Below are 23,965 nucleotides of genomic sequence, written 5' to 3' on the forward strand. Positions count from 1 at the left end.
TTATTACATATAGTTTATAACTAAAATTTAGTTATTGTAGTTTAACAAAATGGTTAAATCATAAAAAAATGTCATTAAATTTGTAGTTGGTGTAAATACTCTTAAATTTTCAAAAATTTAAAAAAGATTCCAAGTTAGTTTTGAATGAAAATTGTTAAAAATTTGTTTTGTTGTAAAAATATCTTGAACTATCCAAAAGTTTCGTAAGTATTTTTGAGCTAAAAATAAATTAAAAATACCCATTGATTCAAAATTTACGCTAATCATCTCACCCACCTAAATTTTAAGTTAAACGTATAATTTTAAATTTATTTGACTATTAGCCAAATCAATTGTTGACCAATTATTGTTTTAAAAAGTTCTATAACAATTTTTTGTTTTGAAATTTTATCTTTTAAACGGTTTAAAATGTAGATGTTGATAAAAACATCAATGTCTTTTATTTTACCGAATTGCAATTGATAAATATTCAAAAGAATTATTCAAGCGAGTAAATAAATATTTTATGGTTTTCAAATATGTTTATTCGTTGTAATTAGTGTACTTTTCTACTATTCAAAGACATTAAATTCATGAAAATGTAAAATTATCGATGTAAATTTAAACTATGATTTTAACTAAAAAATTTAGTTTTTATTTTGAAGGTATTTACGAAACTTTTCAAAGTATTTTTTAAAATAAAATTTTAGTAGTTTCTATCAAAACTAGAGAAAATGTTATTTTGAACCATTTTCAAAGGTTTAAAAACATTTTTTAAACGGTTGAAAGTTTAAGAATATTTCTAAACATAATTTAGCCTAAATGAGAAATGTCACTCTTTCTTGAAAAAAAAATTGAACCACAAGGTCTAATTCTAATTTTCAACACCAAAATTGCAATTTAACCAAGTAGTACTTGAGATTCTAACTAAAAAAGTGGGTATGAACCCAAATTGTTGAAGTCTAAGGGAACTATAAATTCTTGGGACTCAAATAGTATAAAATAACTGTACATTCTCATTGCAATCAAAAAGTTGAAGGTCAGACAGTTTAATATAATTACATTAACATCTATTTCTTAATTCCTACCCTCATAATTTACACTGGACTAATCTTCCTATGCATTCTAAACAACAATTTCAAGTATCAAAAAAACCAACAATGTGGCTTAAGATCAACCGCCTCTGAATTGAACAATATAGCCCAACTCTCTATATATAATGTGAATAATGTTCTATTTTAGAGAAGAAAAAAAAGAACTACTTACTTGATTGATGACTTCAAGAACGGATTTACGGGACGATTAGAAGTAACTTGATTTACACCTCCTGGCTTCACATTCTGATTATTAGATGACTTGAAATGTTGATTGGTTTCAAGGTTGGAGTCTACCTTACTCAATGACACTGCTGCTTTTGTGGCATCTGCTACATTTGTGTTGTGCATTTTTGATATCTCATTTACCCCTGAAGTTTGCTTATCTTCGGCTTTTCCAGACTCGAACTTTGCTCCTTCAGACTTTTGTTTCTTTGTAAACAAAGGTGCAGAGAGTATTGGAGCTTTGAGTGTGGATGGGAGAGTAAATTCTGAAGTTTTGGCTTTAGGTGAAATTGGAGCATTAGGTAAGACAGATCCATTGCAATTAGGTCTTGAAAGGGTGGTTTCTACAATCCCTTTAGTTTCATTAAGCAACCTTTCCTGATATTAGGAAGAAAAAAAATAGAAGTTCATGATGAGCAAAGACGTATATATAAAAATGAGACCCCATTGCTGAGACTAAAAGATTTTTAAGGCCGTTTGTCATACCTCAAGTATTGCATTGAAACGTTCAGCTAAGTTTGGAAGTTTCAAAGCAGTAACTAGCTTGATTGCACCCTTAACTGATTTCTCCAGTGACAAAAGTTTTACGAGTTCGGTAGCCCTGACAAGTTTATCACCTGGAAAAATTCACCAATGGTCCGTTAGATGAAATCTCAGATCGTTAGTTTTAGTTCCTTGTCAAAGGCAAAAGTCTCATAGGAAAATGAAATGAAAGCTACGTAGACGTCAAAGTAAGTTGTGAATCCCAACCGTTGCAGCAGGAAGCAATGAGCCTTAAGATGCATCTGTCTTGAGCAGCTTCAATACTGAATGCCTCATCATCCAGTTCAGTGTCGTACAATCCACGTAATGCCATTTCTTCCATTGTGCCATGGATCTGTAGTGTACACTCACATTACTTAGTAAAAGCATATCAAAAGAGACGTATATTAGAAAGAAAAGTGAAAGAATATATCAATTATCAAAGAGTAGCTCCCATTGCTGAGAATTTCCACGATAACTGACATTGATATAAATGATTACCTTGAGTAGCCATAGACAGCTAAAAGCTATAAAATCGGCTCAAGATTGGAAAGTAATGGACTGACCTGTTTGAGATACATATCATTCATCATAAACTCATTCTCAAGTGCTTCTGCGCCCAGGTCAGAGAGAGCGAGAGGAAATGAAAGGTTCAGCAGAGTAAGAACAGGTTTAGGTGTCACCTGAGGCAGAAAGAAATTAGCCTCAGCAATAAATATTGGGTAAATGAGTTTTTAGAGGGAGGAAGTTATCTGTGTTACCTGTGGGTATGAGTCGGGATTTTTGCAGATCACACAGAACAACTTGTTAGCGTTCAACCCAGCCACCCAATAGTTTTCATCCGACTTTCTCTCTTTGCTGGCACTGCACAACAAATCGTAATTTCAGAAAGGATGGCAAAAAGGTAGGAGGTCACTTTTACTTTTAATGGATACACAGAGAAAATTGTAGGCTGTAGATCAACCTGAATAATGGTACCCAACTGCCACCATATTGATTCGTAAACACTCTGAGTACACCCTATAAATGTATATAGGAAAATAAGATCCGTAGTTTGCAATAACCAACAGAAACATCAATAAAGTTACTTGACAGCAGAGCTAGTGTACCTTGGAATCATATGAACTCAATTTTCCTTCTTCACTAAATCCGAACCATGTGAGATATGAGCCTGGAGTTAATGGCAAACGTCCTCTTAAGAGCTGTGTTCCATTAGAAATGTTTAATATTCTGAACTCTAGAACCTGCATATTTAAAATGAACTTCACGTTAGAAATTACACCTTCCAGATTATAAATTCCACCTACCACCAAAACTTTTACTGACTACCACCATGCTGCTTCATGTTATAAATGGTGCTAAAACCATGCTCACTCAAACCAATAACGACTTTCCAAATGTCCAATAGAAATATTTTATACTAACAATATAACATCAGTCATCCTCACCGTAGATTCCATAAATCAATCGTGCTCCAAAGAAAAGTATAATTGAGTACTAACCTGGTCATTTGAGGGAAGACATGTTGAAGAATGCGTCACAAATGCAAGTTCATCCTTGAAGCCAGACGCAGTCACCACTGGCCCATCAAGGGAAAGAATATGTTTCTGCAAGGAAATCATTCACCAAAATTACTATTTGAATTATCAAGTACAACCTCATCATCTTTCTTGAATTTGGCTAGACCCTTTCACTCAATAATATTCAGAAGAGAAATCAATGGCTTTAGAGAGATTTTATAGTTATTTATAACTCATAATCAATGAAACAATTGGCATTTAACTCAAGTTCCTAGCTTCATAAAGCTAACAAACAAATGTATATCCAAAATGAGATCATTGTTTGCTGCAATCAGAAACATCTCTCCCTGTTCACTGTAATATAGCTTCTTGTAGTTGTAATATTTTTCTTAAATTGCTAAAAGAAGTTTTCAGACAATGTGAAACACTCAGAATACTATATTTAAGTTGTAAAAAAGGTGGATAGGTTGAAAATATGGAACTAGTTAAGCAATCTACCCAACAGACCTGTAAACCACCATCTGTGAAGACGCGAAGATAACTAAGACTAGTAAATGCAGCCACCCATCTGCTACCAATTGCAACAACCTTAACTTCTTCTCCATCGAATCTCATAGACCACTGATTTTTTACAGTAGATATCCAAGTCAGTATAGTTTTGTAGTCATATGGAATTTGGAAAGGTATATACAAGATATAAGAACACAAAAGTTGCATTATTAGTACGAAGGTGAGATACTTGTAAACTATAATTGAAAACATTTTAACCTCACTGTTATTTGCCCAGCTACCAAACGGGCGATACATTAGAGTGCTCATATTCTTCTCGCCCTTACAAGGGTTTGCAAAGACACTGCCATTTTCATCCAGTGCAGCCATTGTAAAACCAAAATGGTCATTCATTGAAGGAACTCGTGGGCCGCTTCCAGTGTCATGAAAATCTATCTGAAAAGGGATGGCACCAGTCATTTAGAACACAATCAAAATTGTTTCATGTCACCCATGAATGTGATTGTTTCATGCCACCCATGAATATGATTTCTACAAGTGTTATAGCACATACGTCCTGGATAGAGCAAGTGACAATACGGCAGAAACATAATAGGTTTAAGTTGAAGGGTTCAGCATTACCTCTATGTGGGAGTACCCATCATGTTCAAAAGTTGTTATACTTCCAAGCATATTGTAACACAGAAAGCGTTTTTTTCCTGGCTGCAAAGGAGTTGCTCCGGGTTGAAATGCTTCTTGTTGTTTCACTCTACTATACGTTGCTTTGCCTATAGCTCCTTCATCGACATTATCTAGCTTATCCCTTTTAACTCGATGTGATGTTTTACGAGAGTCCAACTTTGGGAACAAGCTAAAATCTTCGCTATCGACCTCATCCAAGATTTCGTCATTTGTTGAATGTTTGCGCAACCTTTTTCGAGTCGGAATTTCAGATTCATGATAGCTATCTTCTCCAAGGTCACTAGAATTCTCATGCGCACTAGGCTCCTCATCCTCTTCATCAAACAAGAGGAGGCCGTTGCTATTCCTTGATTGCAATTTTGGAATATCTTCAGTTGGAGGTTTCATAGAAGATGGAACAACTGATTCCCAGACCCCATACTTACCCATGACATCAATAACAGCCAAGGCGTTGCCAATTGGCTTCCAAGCCATGCAACATATTCTTTCATCAAATTTTTGTCTATCAATATCCAACTTCTGATCAACATCCCATATCAGAATTTGCCTATCCAATGAAGAAGTAGCCATGTATTTGCCATTTGGTGACCATGATAAGAAACAAATCGGCTGAGTGTGATCTCCCCTCAATGAAAACAGCTTTTCAGCAGTATCTCTATCATACATCACAACATCATTTCTTAAACCAGGGACTGCTAACGTCTCTCCGTCAGGGCTCCAGCCTAAAACATTCATAACGGAAGGATCCGAACCTGTGTTTGGAGCTATGCCTTTGAGGTTATGTATTATACTTCCAGATTGAAGTTCCCATATAATTACAGTTCCAATCGAATCCACCGACGCCAAATATTCACTATTAGGGTCAAACGCCAGTCCAGTAACGGCTCCTTTATGTCCTTTCAAAACTCTCGCAATTGAACCATCGACTGTATTAACTAGCTTAATACCATCATCATCTCCACCAGCTGCCAGGAGGCTTCCAGACTTATTAAACCCAAGGATGCGTATTGGCAGAGTAAACCTTGTAATATTTGTCTCAAATTCTCCACCTGCAAACCATTTGCCTCATAAAGTTAACAGGAATAACATTTCCAAAGAATTAAAAAGTCCATAAGCCGACCCCTAATATACATTTCTGAGAGAAGTAAACAAATCCAAAAGAAAATGAAATGGCCAGTCAAGATTTCGACAAGTCTGATCGTTACGATTCAAAACCCAAAATTAATTGAAGCAGTTCGCAGAAAAACCAAAGGAATCATGTATAAGCAAATGCAAGATAAATTACCGGGAAACTTGTAGAGTTTGACAGATCGATCCATGGATCCAGAAGCGAGACAAGTAGAATTAGGGCTAAGAGCCAGCGCGGTGACCCCTTCACGATGTTGATGAATGATTTTGGGAGTAGTGGAAGGAAGAAGAGAATCATGGATGGATATGGCGGATTCAGAAGAAGAAGCAGTGACGATATGGTAGGCTTGTTGATCCCAGAGGACAGAGCAGAAGGAAGGTTTGCCATTGCTGGCGGCTTTGTGGGCTTCCCGGAGCTTCACCGACCGGATTTTCATAGCTGCTAACAGTGAATTTCTTCCGATAAACAAACTGAGTATCTTGCGATGAATTCCTTTCGGTGGTTTTTATTTCTTCGTCTCTCTCTTTTTTTCTTTGGCGGGAAATTTGAGGAATACATTTTAGACTTCGCGGGAAACAGCTGCGAGAATTAGGTCTTGAAACGGTACGATAGTAATGGGCCTTTCCCTTTGTGTCTAATGGGCTTTTGGACGAACTAAGCGTCTAACCCCATTGAAATGGCCCAATATAAGTTTTTGGCCCGTATTTTAATAACGGTCTTTTCAAAAATAGAAAAGGTGGGCATGATGGAAATTGCAATCGATGATCATTTTAAGAATAATAATTAAGGATATAGCAACATTTTAAAAAATGAAAAATATATCAAAACTATCACTGCTAGACTTGTATTAGACCAATATTTGCAACATGGCCTATCGATGATAGACTTATATCATTTATATCATTAGTAGAATTTGACAAATTTTGTTATATTTGCATTTTTTTAAAAATGTTGCTATATACTTAATTATTTTGAATCTAATTGCTAAATTTGCAACTATTCCTAAACTATTTATATTCTATAGAACAAAACCACCCAAAAATAAATTTTATTAAACTTGATTTTGCTATGAAGTGTAAATATTTTGTCAAAATATTATATTTTCTACGACTTTTCTTTTAAAAATAATTTTTCAGATTAAAACAGTTTTTACAAACTGCAAAAGATGACGAAATAGAGTGGTTGTCACGAATTAAAATCGAGCTCACAAACTTATGTAGGTGTTAAAGTTGTGTTTGTTAATTTGTATAATTAAAACTACCACCAAATTAATGCAATTAGTATTTTCATTTTCTAAAAACACTTTTGATCTCTAAACTTTTTACGTGAGCAACCATCTAGTCCTTTTACTTTAAATTTTATAACAATGTAGTTGTTAATCTCTAACAAATAGCAAATAGTTTCTATAATTTAAAAATTGTTGTGGTTTGATTACTATATATCGTGATAAAAACTAGTCGATGTTATGGACTACATTTACATTTTGGGCTGTTGATGCCAGATTTTGACCAAGCCAAGTATGTTTGATCTCCATAAAGCAATAATTATAAATTTGTATTTAAAGGGTGAAGATATTATTTGCAAGTAAAGAGAAAAATTGGGCACTGGTCCGATGTAAATCACAAACACTCTAATACTTAAGTTAAAAGACCTAGAGATAAAAAAAAAAAAAAAAATTGATATCGATCTAGACTTACTCTCTTGCATTCCTATGCCTTATTCACAAGCTCAATCCTCATCTCATATTCCTTGTCAAGCAGGTAATTATGCATGTTTGCTTCCAATTGAGGCCAATTGGCCCTTAAGAAGCATTGACACTCCTAATCTGGCGAAGTATCGATGTCAGACACATTTATGACAACTACACACCCTAAGTCATCTTTGACATGTGATGTTCTTTTCTTGTTCTTTTTTTAATTTTCGGACACAACTCCGACGACCAAGACATGGCCAGACACAATTGGAGGGAAAAAAACCCTAGAAACGACCCATTCTCCCAGCATGGCAATATTTTATTAGGTTTATTTCTTTTTTTAAAGAAATTATTAGGTTTATAAGTTTCTTCATATTCACGCTTCTATGATTCTCCCCACCAGACCACCAATCGTCTTTACCCTAACCCTCTCGTCAGTTATCGTCACCGCCCATCTCTCCCATGGGTTGCGCTGAAGTTTTTAATTACTATGCTAAAATTTGTTATGTTTTATGGCTCTTAACTTGTTGTTTTGATGTTTTTAATTGGAATCATTGTTATGTAATACGCTTATATGCATGATATACATTTAATTTTTTTACTAAAACTCGACGTGTCATGTCTTACTTCTTATGAAAAATGGTGTATCGCGCATGTCATAATCTATGCTTCTTAGATGGTTCCCAACATTATTACCTAAAAAAAATAACTTAGAGTGTAATCTCCTTTTAGCCTAACCTATTTTGGGATCATAGGCTTTTGGGACTTGACAAAGACTCAGCCTTAGGGTTCAGTTGAGGTCAACCAATTCTGGTCCAATTTCAAGCCTACTTCTTCAATCTTCTTTCTGTTTTGACTCTTTAACTCTGATTCCTTGAGTCCATCCTCAACATGGACTAGTCTTTAAGGTTTAATTGTCTAGGACTCTCATTTTTCTATAGCCCAACTAATTAAAATACCCATCTTCTATCCAGAATATGAAGTGGTGTAAAACAAAATATTGTTGAATTAAGAGTGAAACATATTATGAACACATAATAAGAAGAGAGACACCCACTTGAGGTTGAACATCTTAAAGGATATCAATAGAGCTTAGTATTATATATTTGAAAAATTAATCACAATTGAATTGAGAAAACTGTCAACACCAGAAAGTAAAAATTGATATAATATAAGATTTTAATTTTCAAAACAACTCTAACAACCAAAAGATGCATGAAATTTGAGGATTCAAACTAAAATTTGAACATAGATGATTGTGGAGATACTGATTGAGCTTGTTCCTTTAATTAAATCACGAATTTTATGGTAAATTAACAAATTTGCAAACCTCTTGATATTTTCACAACGTATTGTTCGCTCCAGACATACGCTCTCATGATTTTGAGATCTCGTACCACTAGAGATATTTAGAGATTTGTTGTCCTTAACAAACTGGTATCAAAGTCATGAGTCTGTTATTAGAATTCTAAGTGGTCGAAACAAGATGTAGTCACGTTAAAAGTATTCATTTGTAGTCGATGTCTAAACTGTAACAGGACGAGCATTTCATGGAGGATCAGATAGACAATTTGAATGAAATAAATAGGTACCAGGATGGAAGGTTAGAGGCAACACCTCATGTTAATGTTGGCAGAGTAAACGTTCATGACTACAGTTCTAAAAAGTAAAAGTGTTATCGAAAGGAAAATGATAAATTTGTATAATTTAGGGGTATGGGAAAGGAAGAATGTGAGGTCCAGCGGCTGGGTCATAAAAAGAAAAGATGAAGGAAGGATCACGTGGCAGAGCACGTGAGCCAAGGAACACGTCATCAGAAAAACCTTGCGAGTGAGTGAGAGAGATCCCAAAGGAAAAGAGAGAGAGAGAGAGAGAGAGAGACCCATACAGGACAGGTCACTATGGAAAAGCGAGCACATGCTCCCAGCCCTCCCAATACCCTTTTTATTTTTTTATTTAATATATATATATATATAAGGAGCTTAACTAAAGTAAATTAGAAAATTACTTTTTTCCACCATCTAATCTCTCATCTGCTTTTCTTCTGGGTGGGACCTGGAGGGGGAGTAGGGTAGGGAAATATGCGGGTCCCACGTGGCAGATTTCTTCCCACGTGACGCCGTCACGAGAAAGGGAGATGTAGTAGAGATTCAGATATCCCACCGCCCTTTCTCCCTCGCATGCTCGGCACGTGCCTCCCCCCCGTACTATCATTTTCCTGACTCCCCCCACCCCCTCCCTTTTCTCTTTTTCTTTTATCAAACTACAATCTTAATTCTACTTTCCATTTTCGGGGTTCCTGTTTTTACTTTAATCCTTTTTTATAACCGTTTCCCATTTTCCTTCTTTTTTTTTTTTTTTAAATTCAACTCATCCAAAACAACTAATTTTTTTTATTGTTCTAATATATAGTTTTAGTCCCTACATTATTATAAATTTCAATTTTAGGTTTAGTATTACTAGAATTTCACTAAAATTATATTATTGCAAGAAAATTGTTGTAAAAATTAACTTTAAAAAATCAAACTATTATTTTCTAATATTAAATAATTTAAAATGGAAGAATGGAATTGGTGATAAGGCAAAATGTAGGTGAGTTGAACGAATTGGTGTGTTGGGGAACGTAACGGAATCCGTTAAGGCCAAACAAACGGGGGAGAGACAGCGTGAAAAGGGGGAGTTTGGTTTAGGTCCCCACCGCACGCGAGGGAAGGAGGGAGATGAAGGGCAGAGGATGGGCGCACGTGAGAGAGTTGGGGAGGATCACGTGCAGTGACCATGCAATTAAAACGACATCGCATAATACCCCTATCCGTTTTCCTATTCTTAGGGCCTATAGAAACTTAGGAACCAACGGGTCCCCCTCGCGTTACGCCACTGACAATTTCCCTCTTTTTTCTTCTCACATGCCCTCCTTTTTTCCTCTAATTAAATTCCCTCCCCAAACCCATAGACAGAGAAAAATATCCCTATTTATTTGTATTTTAAAGTTGGTTCAATTTTCAGTGAGTATTTGTTACATTTTGATGATAAATCACTATATATCTTGGTAGACTAATGTTTATATTGATAGATAGTGACATTTTGATGTATTATGTGTATATATTAATTTATTTTAGTGTATTTAAAAATAATTTTATATTTAATAAATAAATCCCTACTAGCTCACATGTTATATGGTGGGACTATATTAATTCTTCGCATTAATTATTAATATTATTATATTTTATTTGTGTCTCAAGGTTACACATTAGATGACATGTCAAAAAAGGGAAAGAGGTGATTTTAAAGAGAAGCTTTGAGGGTGTGGTATGGGATAGGCTGTCTACACTTTTTTTATCCCTAGACATTCATATAATGTAACCCCATACACATCTTTTAAAACATAAGTTAGACTAAATCATTCCCTTCCTATTTTTAGACTGCTATATAAATTTCACTTTTGGTATAAAAAAAATGCATAGTTTGATGATAAGCACTTGACTTGTTGGAATTTTACGTTTTAAACATAAATGTTACTTCTACCTATAAATTTAAAAAATAAAGAATAACATAACTATCTACTTATCACTTAAATAAAAGAAATTGCATTAAATGACAATAAAATATTTAGAAAAAACAACTTATAACACCCAGTTTAATATCATATAGTAATTATAGGGTTATCAGAATCATTATTTTTAAACTTGCTACTTTTACTAATTTAGAAAATGTTTTGACATAGGCAGTGCTATCACGAACTATTTTACTGTTTTCGTAAAAGCACCTGAAAATTATTGAAAGGTAAAATAAAACAAAACAAGTTATGTATATGTGGGTGATAATATACAACTTAAAAGAAGAGAGAGAGAATTAAATTTAAAAAAAAATAAAAAATTTAAGCCGCTTGATCTAATCTACAAAACAACGAACGATCCTCAATTTTTTAAAAAATGATTTTGGTTAAGGGGGAAAAAAAGGGCATCGCTTAAAAGAAAATAAAGTGGGTACTGCCAACGTAGTGTGTTGAGTTGGCCACGTGATGAAGGAGGATGTGGTGGGCAGACATTTTTTAATCACGTGATACCTTCCGGATTAAACGGAGAAATAGCCACGCGTCCCATTGACATGAAAGAGAGTCGTGGCCGTGAGTATTTAAACTTATTAAATTAATCTTCCAATTAGGCTGTAATTAAATTAAAGTAATCCAAAGTTTGATTGGAGATTATGCGACAGTCACGCGCTTATGATTTGTTAACGGATCCCTAAACGGATTCCCTTCGCCAGAGAATGTTTATGTTACGGGGGAAACACTCTGTTCTGTTACAAATTAATATTCATCATTAAATTAATTAAACTCACACTTTTCTTTTTTAAATTAGTATTAATATATTCATTTAATTTTACTGCCACCTCATCGATTTCCTTAAGTCCCGTCATTTCCGCGGCCGCTTTTGCTGGTTCCCGATAATACCTTTCCCCGCTCTTACCGTACCGTTTTAAGAGAGCCTCATATATTCTCTTTTTAATATTACTTCGTTATTAAATTATCCATTTTAAATTTCACATGCTTTGTAAATTGTAGTTTTAATTTTTTTTTTCATTTCTTCTATTTTACTTAATCTACTTTAAAATTCATTTTATTACGTGTATTTCCAAATTTTATTTATTTATTAAATAAATTGTCAAAAACAATACATTTAAGTAAGATTTTAGATGATATAAATAATAGATATTGATGGACAAAAATACAATTTATTAGTTTTTATCATTTATAAAATTCAAAATTTTGTTATAATTTGTAAATATTTTAGTTTGTTTTACTATATCTAAAAGTATCTATATTTTTATATAAATTTAGGCTAGTTTTTTTATTTGTGTAGTTTGGGCATTTAGTTATCATATTTTTATAACAATAATTATATCAACAAATCCTAAGTTTAGTCATTCAAAGTTAATTTATGAGCTATTGAGATTTAGAGAAAAAAAAACACAAGCTAATTTCACACCTAATATTTATTGATAGTACGTGAACTAAAATCTGTAAAGTGAAAATACAAGAACACAAATAGAATGAAACCAAAATATATGACCAAAACAATGTTTAAATGTAAAACATTAAAATTTGTCTAGTTTTGATTTTAGTTTAGAAGTAACTGCAAATACAATAATCGTAATTAAAGTTGGTCTAGTTGATTTTAGCTATATTTATAATTACAACAAAACTATTCCTAGTTTTCAAAGTCTATTGATCATATCACTAATAGCAGTCTATAAGTGTTAAAGTCTATCGTTGATAAATTTTTTCATATGGGCATTTCTTTTAAAAAAATAGTTATATATTTAATTATTAATTTTAATCGTTGCTACTCATAACAATTAACTACTAGTTTTGAAAGTGATGTTCGATAAAAGTAATTTTTACCTCAAAATAATTTTTTTTTCCTCACATGACATTCACAATCAACTAGTTAAAATTTTTAAAGGTACGTAAATGATCTAAACTAATACATCTAAAAGTGAACGCATTATGTACGTATAGACTTCATTTTCAATGTTGGTACGTAGTACAATTACATTAAAATAATTGGTTAACAAGTGAGTATAATGATTGGTTTTACAAAATTCATGTAAGTGATTAAATTAATAGGTGTTTTAGAAAAGGAAACAAGGAGGATATAATTTGATTAATAATTATAATGTGTGAACTAATTAAATTAAAACTCTAGTTAATTAGAATAAATGATTAGGGAAAGAAGATCGATGCATGAACCTAGCCTAAAGTATTGAGTGGATGTTTCTTTGTACGAGAATCTTTTAATCACTTTGGAACCATACGTTCATGTAGGTTGCAGCCTATGATCACACCCCTACCCACCTTGGGACTCTCAATTGACTTTTTCTTTATTTTAAACATCTTTTCTTTTTCATTTTTTTACTGGCTGATGAATGAATAACTTCAATTCCTCTAGGTGGTGGATTTATTTAAACATTTATTATTGTGTGGGTAAGTCTTTTTATTTTTGGAAAAAGGAAATTATTATTTGGTGAGAGGACATAAGCAGAGAGGGTGCAGGGGCTTGGTCGGCTGTGGTAACCCGCAGTTTCCTTTTTACGAACGTCGTCGTTTTGCGCGGCTCTTTTTGCACGTGAGCTGCAGGTCAACTTCAACTACGCCTTGCCCCCACTCACTCACCGCTCCTAATTCCCTTCTTTATTTATTTATTTTTATTTTTACCTCTTTTTTTTTTTTTAATTCTATAAATATTCGAAATTCTTAAACAATAATAAATAATACAAATATTATAATAACAATACACCAACCTTTACTTTTCGTCCTACTTGTTATTTCTTAACGCTATTCGATTAAATTAAAGCTTAATTATAAATAAATATATTTTATTTTAAAAGACAATTTTTCTATAAATGTTATGAAATATTTAATTTATTTGTGATGGGTCGTCGTTGACGATCATTTGTGTCTGTTGTCATTTATGATAGAGATTAACATAGACGATGGTTTATCTTGATCTATTGCCAATAGCGATAAATCTATAAATAAGAAATTATGCTTTAAATATGGGTTTAGAAGTGGACTGATGATGATTTTACCGATGATCTGGCTATTGATATTGATATTAATTTAATATATATGTGTATGTGTATGAGGACGATAAGGAAAAACTTGATCTCTCTTTACCTATACTAAATAAGCAAGTGATCATATATAGATTATGATGTCTTACTATATTTTATAAATATAGAAAAACCAAGAGATTTAAAAGTTTAAATTTTTAATAATTATAAGTGACACGTTATAGCAAAATTATTAAATTCTATATAATTCATTTGAGTTATTATTATTATTAGTGTATTTTTTAAATAGTTTCATTTTTTCTTTTATTCACGATAATTCCTCTAATTACAAGAAAACAATTTTGTAAGTAATAATTAAATATACAATAACATTTTAAAAACAAACATAGCAAATTTGTCAATGATAAACAAATATTTTCAACACGATCTATCGATAATTAGTTTATTCATAATACACTTTTACATATTTTACTATATTTATATATTTGTTACTATAAATACAAATAGTTTGAGTCTAATGATAAACAAATATTTTCAACACGATCTATCGATAATTAGTTTATTCATGATACACTTTTACATATTTTACTATATTTATATATTTGTTACTATAAATACAAATAGTTTGAGTCTAATGGATGTATTTAGTCTAATGGATGTATTTATAACTATCTCAGGATCTTAACTAAGTTTAAAATTTGACAAAAGAATTTAGTAATACACGTACAAACATTAAAACAATAAATGAAAATAACATCCGTTTTTAGAAACAAACAATTAAATACTCATAAATCTACACTAAAGCATCATAAACTCCTACAATTAAATGTGAAAATTTAGAACTTCATAATTAAAAACATTTAAAAAAAAAAGAAAGTAAATTGATAATTCTGGCGGCAGGTCAGAGTACAAAATTCAAACCCATAACTTTTCACGAATATTAATTATTATTTTCAAAGTTTAGTACTATTATTTGAATTTTATAAATAAAGAAACAAATTAATTAAATAATCAAAATAGAAGGCATAGCTGTTGGCTCGAAGATTCGGTTGCGTGAATAATTTTTAAATTAATCAAACAATAAGCATATAGTTAGATATAATTAATATATATATGTATATGTATATGTATACTGCTTGTTTATGTGAGCTCCATGTTCTTCCAATTTGATTAGGAATAGTATATTAATTAATAACAAAGGGATATGAACCTTATATTAAAAAAAAATTAATATATGTTGCTACATACACTGTCACGCCAAGCTGTTACGTGTTGCTTTATGTGCACAATACTTTGCCAATCATTATCCACCTTAATAGATTTACATTAACGAGATTGATTTATAACTTAGAACCCAATTTAAATTAACTAAATTTGTTTATGAAAACACTGTATATATATATATATTTTTTAAATTAATATTGAGATAATTGTTTAGGGTAATTAATTACTTACTTAGATTTAATAATTGCACTCCCTTTAAACCAAAAATGGTTGATTGAATTAAATTATTTTTTATGTAGTAAAATATTATAATTCTTAAATAGGGAGAAAGTAAAATAAGTCGAATAAGAAAATTAAACATCAACTACATGATAGCTAGAAAATTGAGATATTGCTATGTGTTAGTGTACCTCGAGTGTCTTTATAAAAAATGCGTATTTAATTTGACCATTTTAATTAGGTTGTTAACTGTTTATCTCATCTTTTTAATAATTTATCTTCATTTATCACAAATAAATTATAATATTTATAAATATAGAAAGTGGAGTTTAGTTATTCTAATACTTATGTCCTCTTCGAAATTTACCCACTTTTAAATATGGAAGGGGTAGGCAAATTATTTTATAATTTATTTAGAAAATGGAATTAAAACGTGAAATCGATTGGGTTTCCGTGAAGCATAACCACACACAAACGACGGAAGCAAACGGGATGAAGGATTGGTGGACTGTTATGAGTAACGCCGTCAAGGCGCCGGAACGTCGTCAGTCAAACGGCGTCGAAAAACCAAACGGAAAACAACTACCTTCAATTCGGAAAGATGAAGAATCGGCGAGTGTATAAAAAGATCAGACTGTCACTATATGAAGAAAAGAGAGAGTTTCTTCCGACCTCAAGCCTCGTCTTCCGCCGCACTGTTTGCTCTCTCACAAATACCAAATTTCACAAAACAATTAAAGAATTCAGATCGATGTTAATTACCAATTCTTTTGCCATTTTTTCCCGGCCCTCAAATCTTTTCCTAGTTTATTCGAGTTAATTACTAAGTAATTCCGGCCATTTCCGAAGATAAGGTTGCAGAATTGAACTCCATTATCGTTTTACTGAATCACTCCGGCGTTGGAACTTCATCTGAACTGGTAAGAATTATCTGAATTTCGATTTTGCTCTCAATTTGAATTCTATCGTGTTTAATGTTCATACTTGAATTTAAACTTCTTTAATTATCTTAGTTGACAGATCTTTAGAATTTCGTTTTGGTGGAGAATTCGTCCTCGGTAGAAGAATCAGTTTCTCCGGAATTTGATGATCGGAAGTGAATTTTCTCGAGAAACGAGTAGAATTCGGGAATCGTGCGAAAAGTCTATACCTAATGCGAGTGAAAGAAATTAACCCTAGCTTTGTCGTAAAGAGACTGAGAACGCTTCGTCTTGGAGATCTCCAGCAGCTGGAGACTTACCCCAGACATTTGGTAATTGGCTGCTTTCCATGCCTGGAGTGGATCTAAGAATTAATTTCAGTATTTTCTTGCTCTACCTTGCTCTGAATTTCATAAATCACTGCTACCATATCCGAAGCGTTACAAATCAAAATTCTGCGAGAATTATTCAAATTCCAGTTGTGGACTTTCTATTCCAAAATTGGCGAAAATTCCGATGGAGCTTCCTCAACCTCGTCCGTTTGGAGCCGAAGGTACTTCTTCCTCTCCATCGTCCTCACAAATCAAAATTCAACTCTCGAAAATTACCAATTCTTCAATTCTGTAGCTGTATATTTGTTTTCCAGCAGAAAATTTGATTCAAAATTTTAAATAACTATGAGATTTTAAAATCCTAAAAAAATCGATTTAACGGAAGATAAATCTTGAACGTGGTTGAACAGGAAGCAAATCAACACACGACTTCCTCTCACTGTATACACATTCAAGTCCACAGCTAGATCCAAGATCAACACCACAAGGTATTCATTAATTTTGATATTTAAATAAATAAATATTTATATATTTATGTTCGGGGTTGGAGGCTGGGGCTTACAATTTAAGAGGAGGGGAAAAAGGGGGAAGAAAATCGAGAAACGTATATGCACGTGACACGCATTGAATCATGGATCTGGGACCAATTATAAAAGCGTAGTCTCGGGCGGGGCTGGTTGGGCTAACCGCATAGGGTGATGAAAATTTTCCAAAAAAAAAAAAGCGTTGGCTCAGCGGTTAGCAGGTAGTGCCCAATTTCAGATTGGGAGTGGGGCGTTGGAGGGGCCCTTTGCCCACATCCCTTTGATTTGACATCTCACATGACTCCCAAACTCCCTCTTTTTTCTATTTCTTCACACTACAGCTAAAACTTGGTTTTTTTTCTTTCTTCTTTTTCCTTTTTAGATGTTCATAATCTAGGAGTTGGAATAATGTGGCTGATAATTAGGGAATTGAAATAGAATATGGTGGCCAGATCTCTTACGAACATTCTAAGTTGGTAGATTATAACAAAATTGAAATGGAAGGAAGAGAGGGAGTAAAAACTTTTTTGTGGGGGGGGGTAAAAAATTAGTTTACTAGGGTATATAAAAGAACTTTTTTTTAAAATATTCAATATAACCTTGGCATGACATGATGTAACTGTCTCTTAATAATTGTTTGAGCTGTAAAGTTTTTGTTAAATGTTATACCCTATAGTACTTTTGTTGTTTTTTTTTTATCTCAATACATTCAATTGGTAAAAATCTCGTACGGCTTAAATTTTTTATTTTATATATTTATTAGCTATAATTAAATTTTCATATAGATTAGAAATAAGAGATGTTGATATATAAGTGAAAACAAATTTCTTTCCTTATATGAAACTTTTGTTGATGAAGCAAAAAGAAGAGGATTTTATATCCCAAAGAGCCAACAATTAATGGATATTTGGATACAACTAAAATCAATGAAATGAGTTTGTTTCCCCTCACATTCTGAAGTTTATAGTACAATTTTATACATTGGTTTAATAATTTAATTGCGGATGGAACAGGTAGTTATCTTAAAACACACGATTTCCTACAACCACAAGAGCGCATAAGGAAGGCCAGTACAAAGGAAGAGACGGATGTGGAGAGGCCACCGCCACCTGCACCACCACCCTCCGTCGAGCATATTCTCCCGGGAGGAATCGGGACTTATAGTATAAGTCACGTTTCGTATTTTGACCAGAGGGTGGTTCTGCCGAAGCCAGAAGGTTCGGTTTTCACTGGTGTTCGATCCAGTAGCAGTGCCGAGAGAAACGATGAGAACTCCAACTGCAGTTCTTTCGCAGCGGCCGGAAGTGGATTCACTCTTTGGGAAGAATCTTCAGTGAAAAAGGGAAAGACAGGGAAGGAGAATAATGTGGGAGATAGACCCCATGGTATGAAACTTACAAAACCTTCTCATTTGCATTGTCGCATGCAAAATTAAATACTATTCCATAATCATTTATAGTTTTACAATAATAAATAGTTGAAGAATGGGTGAAAATTAAATGGTAGATAACCAAATATTTCGCATCATTTATTTTGTTTTTGTTTTTTGTTTTTAATTCCTATTATTGTTTCCCCCAATAATGTGAAATTTTGATACACTATATTGATTTTTAAATGATTTTCAAGAAAATTAATTTAATTTTGAGATGTAAATGATGATGCTACGTTGTATTTCTATTAACTTATAATAATTACAATTTTTTTTTTTTGCACCGATCTAACTTTAAAATACAATTTAACTTTAAATAATTACAAATATGATTTTAAAACATAAAAAAATCATAATTTTAATTACTAGATTCCTTAGGTATATATATTGTAAAATTTAACTGTATCCTATTTTGTTAAAGAAACTGCAATTGGGAGTAGTTGAATTTCATTTTCACCTTTTGGGCTCCCACTTAATTTTTTAGGTATTTATATTGTGAAGTTTAATTATATTCTATAATTTTAAACGAAAGTTATTATTTTGTTAAAAAAAAATGCAATAAACTTTTAATTTAACTTTCTTGTTTTTTTAATTTTCTTAATTATGCACACTTATTAGAATCAAACAAATATATATGTATTAGTGCTTTTGAAGAAAAAGTTCTGAAATTATCCATAAATATAAAATTTACGCAAAGTACGATATCATCCCTAATTACAGTAACTGGGAGCGTTTTATTTATTATATAGTAAGAAAAGGGGGAAAAAAAAGCAAAACAGACAAAATAAAGTATGTAGTTAAAGAATCGGGTTTAGCGTAGGGACCCATTCAATAAATCAACGGGTTCAGTTATTTTCGTTAATTTGCCCCCCCTTTTGAAAAAAGTTCTAATTTTTAATATTAATTTCGGGTTGCGAACAGAACCTCGAGCGAGCACCAGCCAATGGACGGCGTCCATGGAGCGGCCGTCGCAATCTTCTTCGAACAACCATCACAACACTTTCAGCTGTCTCTCATCCTCTCAGTCAGTCTTTATCTTTCTCCCTCTCTTTTTCCTTTTCAATTCCATTCTCAAATTCATAGTGGAATTGATTCCAAGGGAAATTTTTATAGGCCGACAGGAACCAAGAACCCGACTTTCATGGAGATGCTAAAGTCCGCCAAGAGTACCTCTCAGGATGAGGAACTTGATGATGATGGTGATTTTGTAATCAAGAAAGAAACCTCTACCGCCAATAAAGGTATTATTTGTTATGCTCATACCAGACAATAAATCTTCCAACTTTCTCCTCGTAACAATACGTTTTGATATGTTTCTGTAGGTGGGTTGAGGATTAAAGTTGATGGAAATAGCTCTGATCAAAAGGCGAATACTCCTAGATCAAAGCACTCTGCAACAGAGCAGAGAAGAAGAAGCAAGATAAACGACAGGCAAGTATTTCTCCTATTATTCAACTTAGAATTCGTTAGTCTGTCTGTGAATTATTTCTTTCAAACGGAGCTATTTTGCTGATTCTCATTTTCCGGATCTGTTTTGCTTGTATACTCGATAATATGACGGTAACTTGCAGAACTGTGGTAAACTTAGCTGTACCGTTCATATTAGGAGATACGTTTTTCAAAATTATGGAATTGTGGTGGTTTTACGCACTTTTTACCAACTGCGAGGCTTTTATAATAGGATTTAAATTTACGACTACAACCTTAGTTTCATTACTTCTGGCCAAATCATAGATTTATAGAATTTACACACTTCACACTCCTTTGTTCGTCTGTATAAGGGGCAAAGTAGTTTGATTTCATCTGTATTGAGCTCTAGGGGGATAGACCTTGATGGATGATCTTTATTGGAACAAGAAATGAACATTTTTATGTAGCTGTTCTCAGTGGTTTTTGTACTGATTATACCTAAGAAAAATGACAGTAGGAACAAATATAAGAGTCTTTGTGTAACTTCTCTGTCTATCCTTGTATAATTTATTTATCTAGTGAACTTTTCTGTTTCCTATACTAAAGAGAAGTAGGATTCCACTTGGAGGTTGGTGGCAAGTACTTCTTAAATAACATTTTTACTGCCTCTCATACAGATTTCAGATGCTTAGAGGCCTCATTCCTCATAGTGATCAAAAGAGGGACAAGGCATCTTTCTTGTTAGAGGTATATTTCTTATTAATTCCCTTCATTTTTTATCCATGTTGTATTTTATTGGTTTATAATTGCTTTGAAACTTTTTTTCTTCAGGTAGTGGAGTACATTCAATTCTTACAGGAAAAGGTCCAGAAGTATGAAGGTTCATACCAAGAATGGAATCATGAAATGGCAAAACTGGTGCCGTTGGTAATCACATAATTCTGGCTTTTTTTGCGTTCAATTTGTAATCTGAAAAACTATCTACACTAATTCTTAGCGTTTTGGATCAGCATGTTTTACATATTCAATTTTGTCAATAAAGGAATCTGTCTGTGGCTTGTAATTAAGGGTCTAATCAGCTTAGTAAATAGATCATCCTTGAACAGCTAAATTTTATTTCTAAATATCCCCTTTTGGTTGCACAGAGAAACAATCAACGGAGTGCAGATGTTTATAACGATCAATCACGGGGGATAAATAGTGGTTCTGTTCCTGCCCTAGTTTTAGCAGCAAAGTTCATCGAGAAAAATTCTCCGTTATCTCCAATTGTTCCTGGGAGTGCACATAATGCGGTAGATTCTGACACAAGCTCTGCTTCTACCTTGAAAGCAGTTGATCACCATTCTGGAAGAACAAGCAATGCAGTACAATTTCCCATGTCGATTCCTCCAAAACTTTCTGCATCTACAAGGGATGGAAATGTAGTTCCTCAACCCCCAAAGCCATTGTCATCTGGAATGGATCACTCCTCATTACGCCCCGAAATCCGATCATGCGAGGCCAGATGCTTCAATAGCGATGTCGCTGTCGCAAGTGAAATGCAGAAAGAACAAGATTTGACCATTGAAGGGGGTACCATTAACATCTCTAGCGTATATTCTCAAGGGTGAGCGTTTGACCGATTTGATCTTCTTAGTATGAACCAGCATTTTGACAACTGATTGAATAATCAAATTACATTTTGACTTTGGTTAGCAGGTTATTAAATACTCTCACCCACGCATTACAGAGTTCCGGAGTGGATCTATCGCAAGCCAGAATCTCTGTCCAAATAGAACTTGGCAAGCGAGCAAGTAGACGAGCCATATCTCCAGCATCCATTGTTAAGGTATTCTGATTCTATCTTGATCTTATTTCTACTTTTGCTCAACATTATATTGCCATATAATCTCTTGCCTAGAAAACAAACATTCATTTTAAGGATATTACAATGTTAGTAAGGGGCATTGGAGTAATCAAATAGAGAGTTCCGATTCTTTTGGAGCAAGGAGTTGATTATTATAATCCTAAGTAATTGTAGTTGAGTTATAATAATTTATGTTTAGGATGCATATTATTTTAGTAAAAATGACGAACTTAAAATAATAAAACCATATCAAATAGTAAGTAGTGTAGCATGGTTTTTGAAATAGTGTTCGTTGTAGCTAATTGTTGTTATGAATAGAAGGGTGAAAAATGACGAAAGGAAGGTAATGGGTTGAGTGATTAGGAGTTAAGCATACTCAAAAGGGAAAGTAGCTGGTGCCATTATACATAGATTTATCTAGTTTTAGATCTCAAATTCTAACACTGCTAAATTATTTTGAATATTCATAGGATGCAAACGATATGGGGATGATGCACGCTAGAGTTTCGGGCACAGAGGATTCTGAGAGAGCCACAAAGAAGCTGAAGACTACAATGAAAAACTAATGTGAGAATTCCAGTCTTTTGACAAACTTTCATAAATTTATTCATTTTTTTGGGTGAGGGGCTTCTCTTCCTTTTTTGGGCGGTTCCCTTCCCATGTATCTTCCCACTAAGTTTCAAAAACTACACCAACTATCCATAATTTATGTCCTAGTTTAAATTCATTCTGCTGGGGATACCTAAACCCACCTACCCTACACAATGGTATAATATATATATATATATATAATATATATATATGTATGTAACATTAAATCTAAACTTCTTCTCCTCTCTCTCTCTCTCTCTCTCTATTCTTATAATTGAGGCTTCCACCCTAACATTGAGAAGCCGCTTTTTCTTATGTAAATCATAATTAAGCCTTCTCCTTCAAGCTTGTTTCTTTCATTTCATTTGTGTACAAAGTCCCTCTCTCGCATTTTTATTCCTTTAAAAAATTATTGAGTTCAATCGCATGTGAGAATTGGTCTTTTTAACGTGTGAAAAAAGAACATATAAGATGCGTTAGCGAATATGAGATTTGTGTCTTCGTAGTTAAAATCTCAACAATTGTTAAGGATGTATTTAGATTGATATTTATGTATTGCATTTGTGTTGTTGTAATTCCTTTTTAAGCTAAAAAATTGTAGAGTAGATTCTACATACCTAATGAGCTATGTTTATTATTAATGCTTATTAATGTATGTCCTAAACTTTTAAATGAAAACATTATTACAGTTTAGTTTGCATTTGTATAATTAACAAACCTATGGATTTAAATCAATAAACTTTTCCCCATCTAAATTATTACATAAAATAAAGAAGAAAAAAAAAAGTTAAATTATAGCCCATTATTCTCATAGTATCTTCACATTTATGTCAATTTCATACTTGTCTTTATATTCTGAATTGTCTCTAACATCAACAACTGGCATTTAAAAGGAATGGAAAATGAAGATGACATAGTCAACAAAGAACAAAATTTATAATATTTATAATAATAATAATAAAAGTGACAAAATTTAACAATAATAATAGAAGAAGGAATATATTCCAAATTAGTGGTTTGGTTTAATTATGAAGAAGTCACCTTTCTTGTTCTTCACTCTAATTCTGTTTTATTTCTACCAAATCAAGAAATGTGAACAAAGAATCTGTTGGCTGTTTCTTCCACTTCCCTAAATTCCAAGCCTTCTCTTTTAATAAAAAAGACTAATTGGGGCAATAACCAACCAATCAAAAAAGTATATGTTTTTTTAACCAATTAAAGCCTCCATTCTCTCCTATCACTTTCTTAGAATAATACATATTATTAAGGGAATTTTGGGACTGCCCCCACACTCTGTTTTACCAACTTCTAGCAGCATTTACAATTCATTTCTCATCTACAAAAATGCAACACCACTTCCCAACTAAAGCACTTTGTTTAATAAAGAAATCCTCCTGGTCAAGGACATAGCCCACTGTTTAATTCTAAATTTATCCATCGCTATAAACTTCAAGAATTGAATATAAATATTTACAAATTGACTCATTTCTATATTTGTAATGGTCAAATTGGGTAGTTTTACCATTGAAGAAAATTGACTC

At 32.9% G+C, this 23,965-nt stretch overlaps 2 protein-coding genes across 3 annotated transcripts; one reads left to right on the forward strand and one right to left on the reverse strand.

Annotated features, from left to right (window-relative positions):
• Positions 1-972: 972 nt before the first annotated feature.
• On the reverse strand, positions 973-6,213 carry LOC101211738 (WD repeat and HMG-box DNA-binding protein 1). Its single transcript, XM_004138163.3, has 12 exons — positions 5,817-6,213; positions 4,472-5,580; positions 4,109-4,285; positions 3,848-3,961; positions 3,323-3,427; positions 2,930-3,064; positions 2,785-2,840; positions 2,582-2,684; positions 2,387-2,503; positions 2,049-2,175; positions 1,785-1,915; positions 973-1,676 (listed from the first exon to the last, which is right to left on the reverse strand). Exons 1-12 carry the CDS (start codon positions 6,094-6,096, stop codon positions 1,242-1,244), a joined length of 2,889 nt encoding a protein of 962 aa, XP_004138211.1. The 5' UTR covers positions 6,097-6,213; the 3' UTR covers positions 973-1,241.
• A 9,796-nt stretch (positions 6,214-16,009) lies between these two features.
• On the forward strand, positions 16,010-22,866 carry LOC101211973 (transcription factor BIM1). Of its 2 annotated transcripts, XM_011650264.2 has the most exons (12): positions 16,010-16,292; positions 16,386-16,845; positions 17,035-17,112; positions 18,162-18,533; positions 19,499-19,601; positions 19,691-19,818; positions 19,900-20,008; positions 20,665-20,734; positions 20,819-20,914; positions 21,133-21,593; positions 21,686-21,815; positions 22,304-22,866. In XM_011650264.2, the coding sequence occupies exons 2-12, from the start codon at positions 16,809-16,811 to the stop codon at positions 22,397-22,399; spliced, it is 1,680 nt and encodes a 559-aa protein (XP_011648566.1). In that variant the 5' UTR covers positions 16,010-16,292; positions 16,386-16,808; the 3' UTR covers positions 22,400-22,866. The 2 variants fall into 2 exon arrangements, with proteins under 2 accessions (XP_011648566.1, XP_031736323.1); XM_031880463.1 differs by lacking the exon at positions 17,035-17,112.
• The last annotated feature ends 1,099 nt before the right edge of the window (positions 22,867-23,965 follow it).

Source organism: Cucumis sativus, chromosome 1, assembly GCF_000004075.3.
Source record: "Cucumis sativus cultivar 9930 chromosome 1, Cucumber_9930_V3, whole genome shotgun sequence".
In the NCBI taxonomy this organism is placed as follows: domain Eukaryota; kingdom Viridiplantae; phylum Streptophyta; class Magnoliopsida; order Cucurbitales; family Cucurbitaceae; genus Cucumis; species Cucumis sativus.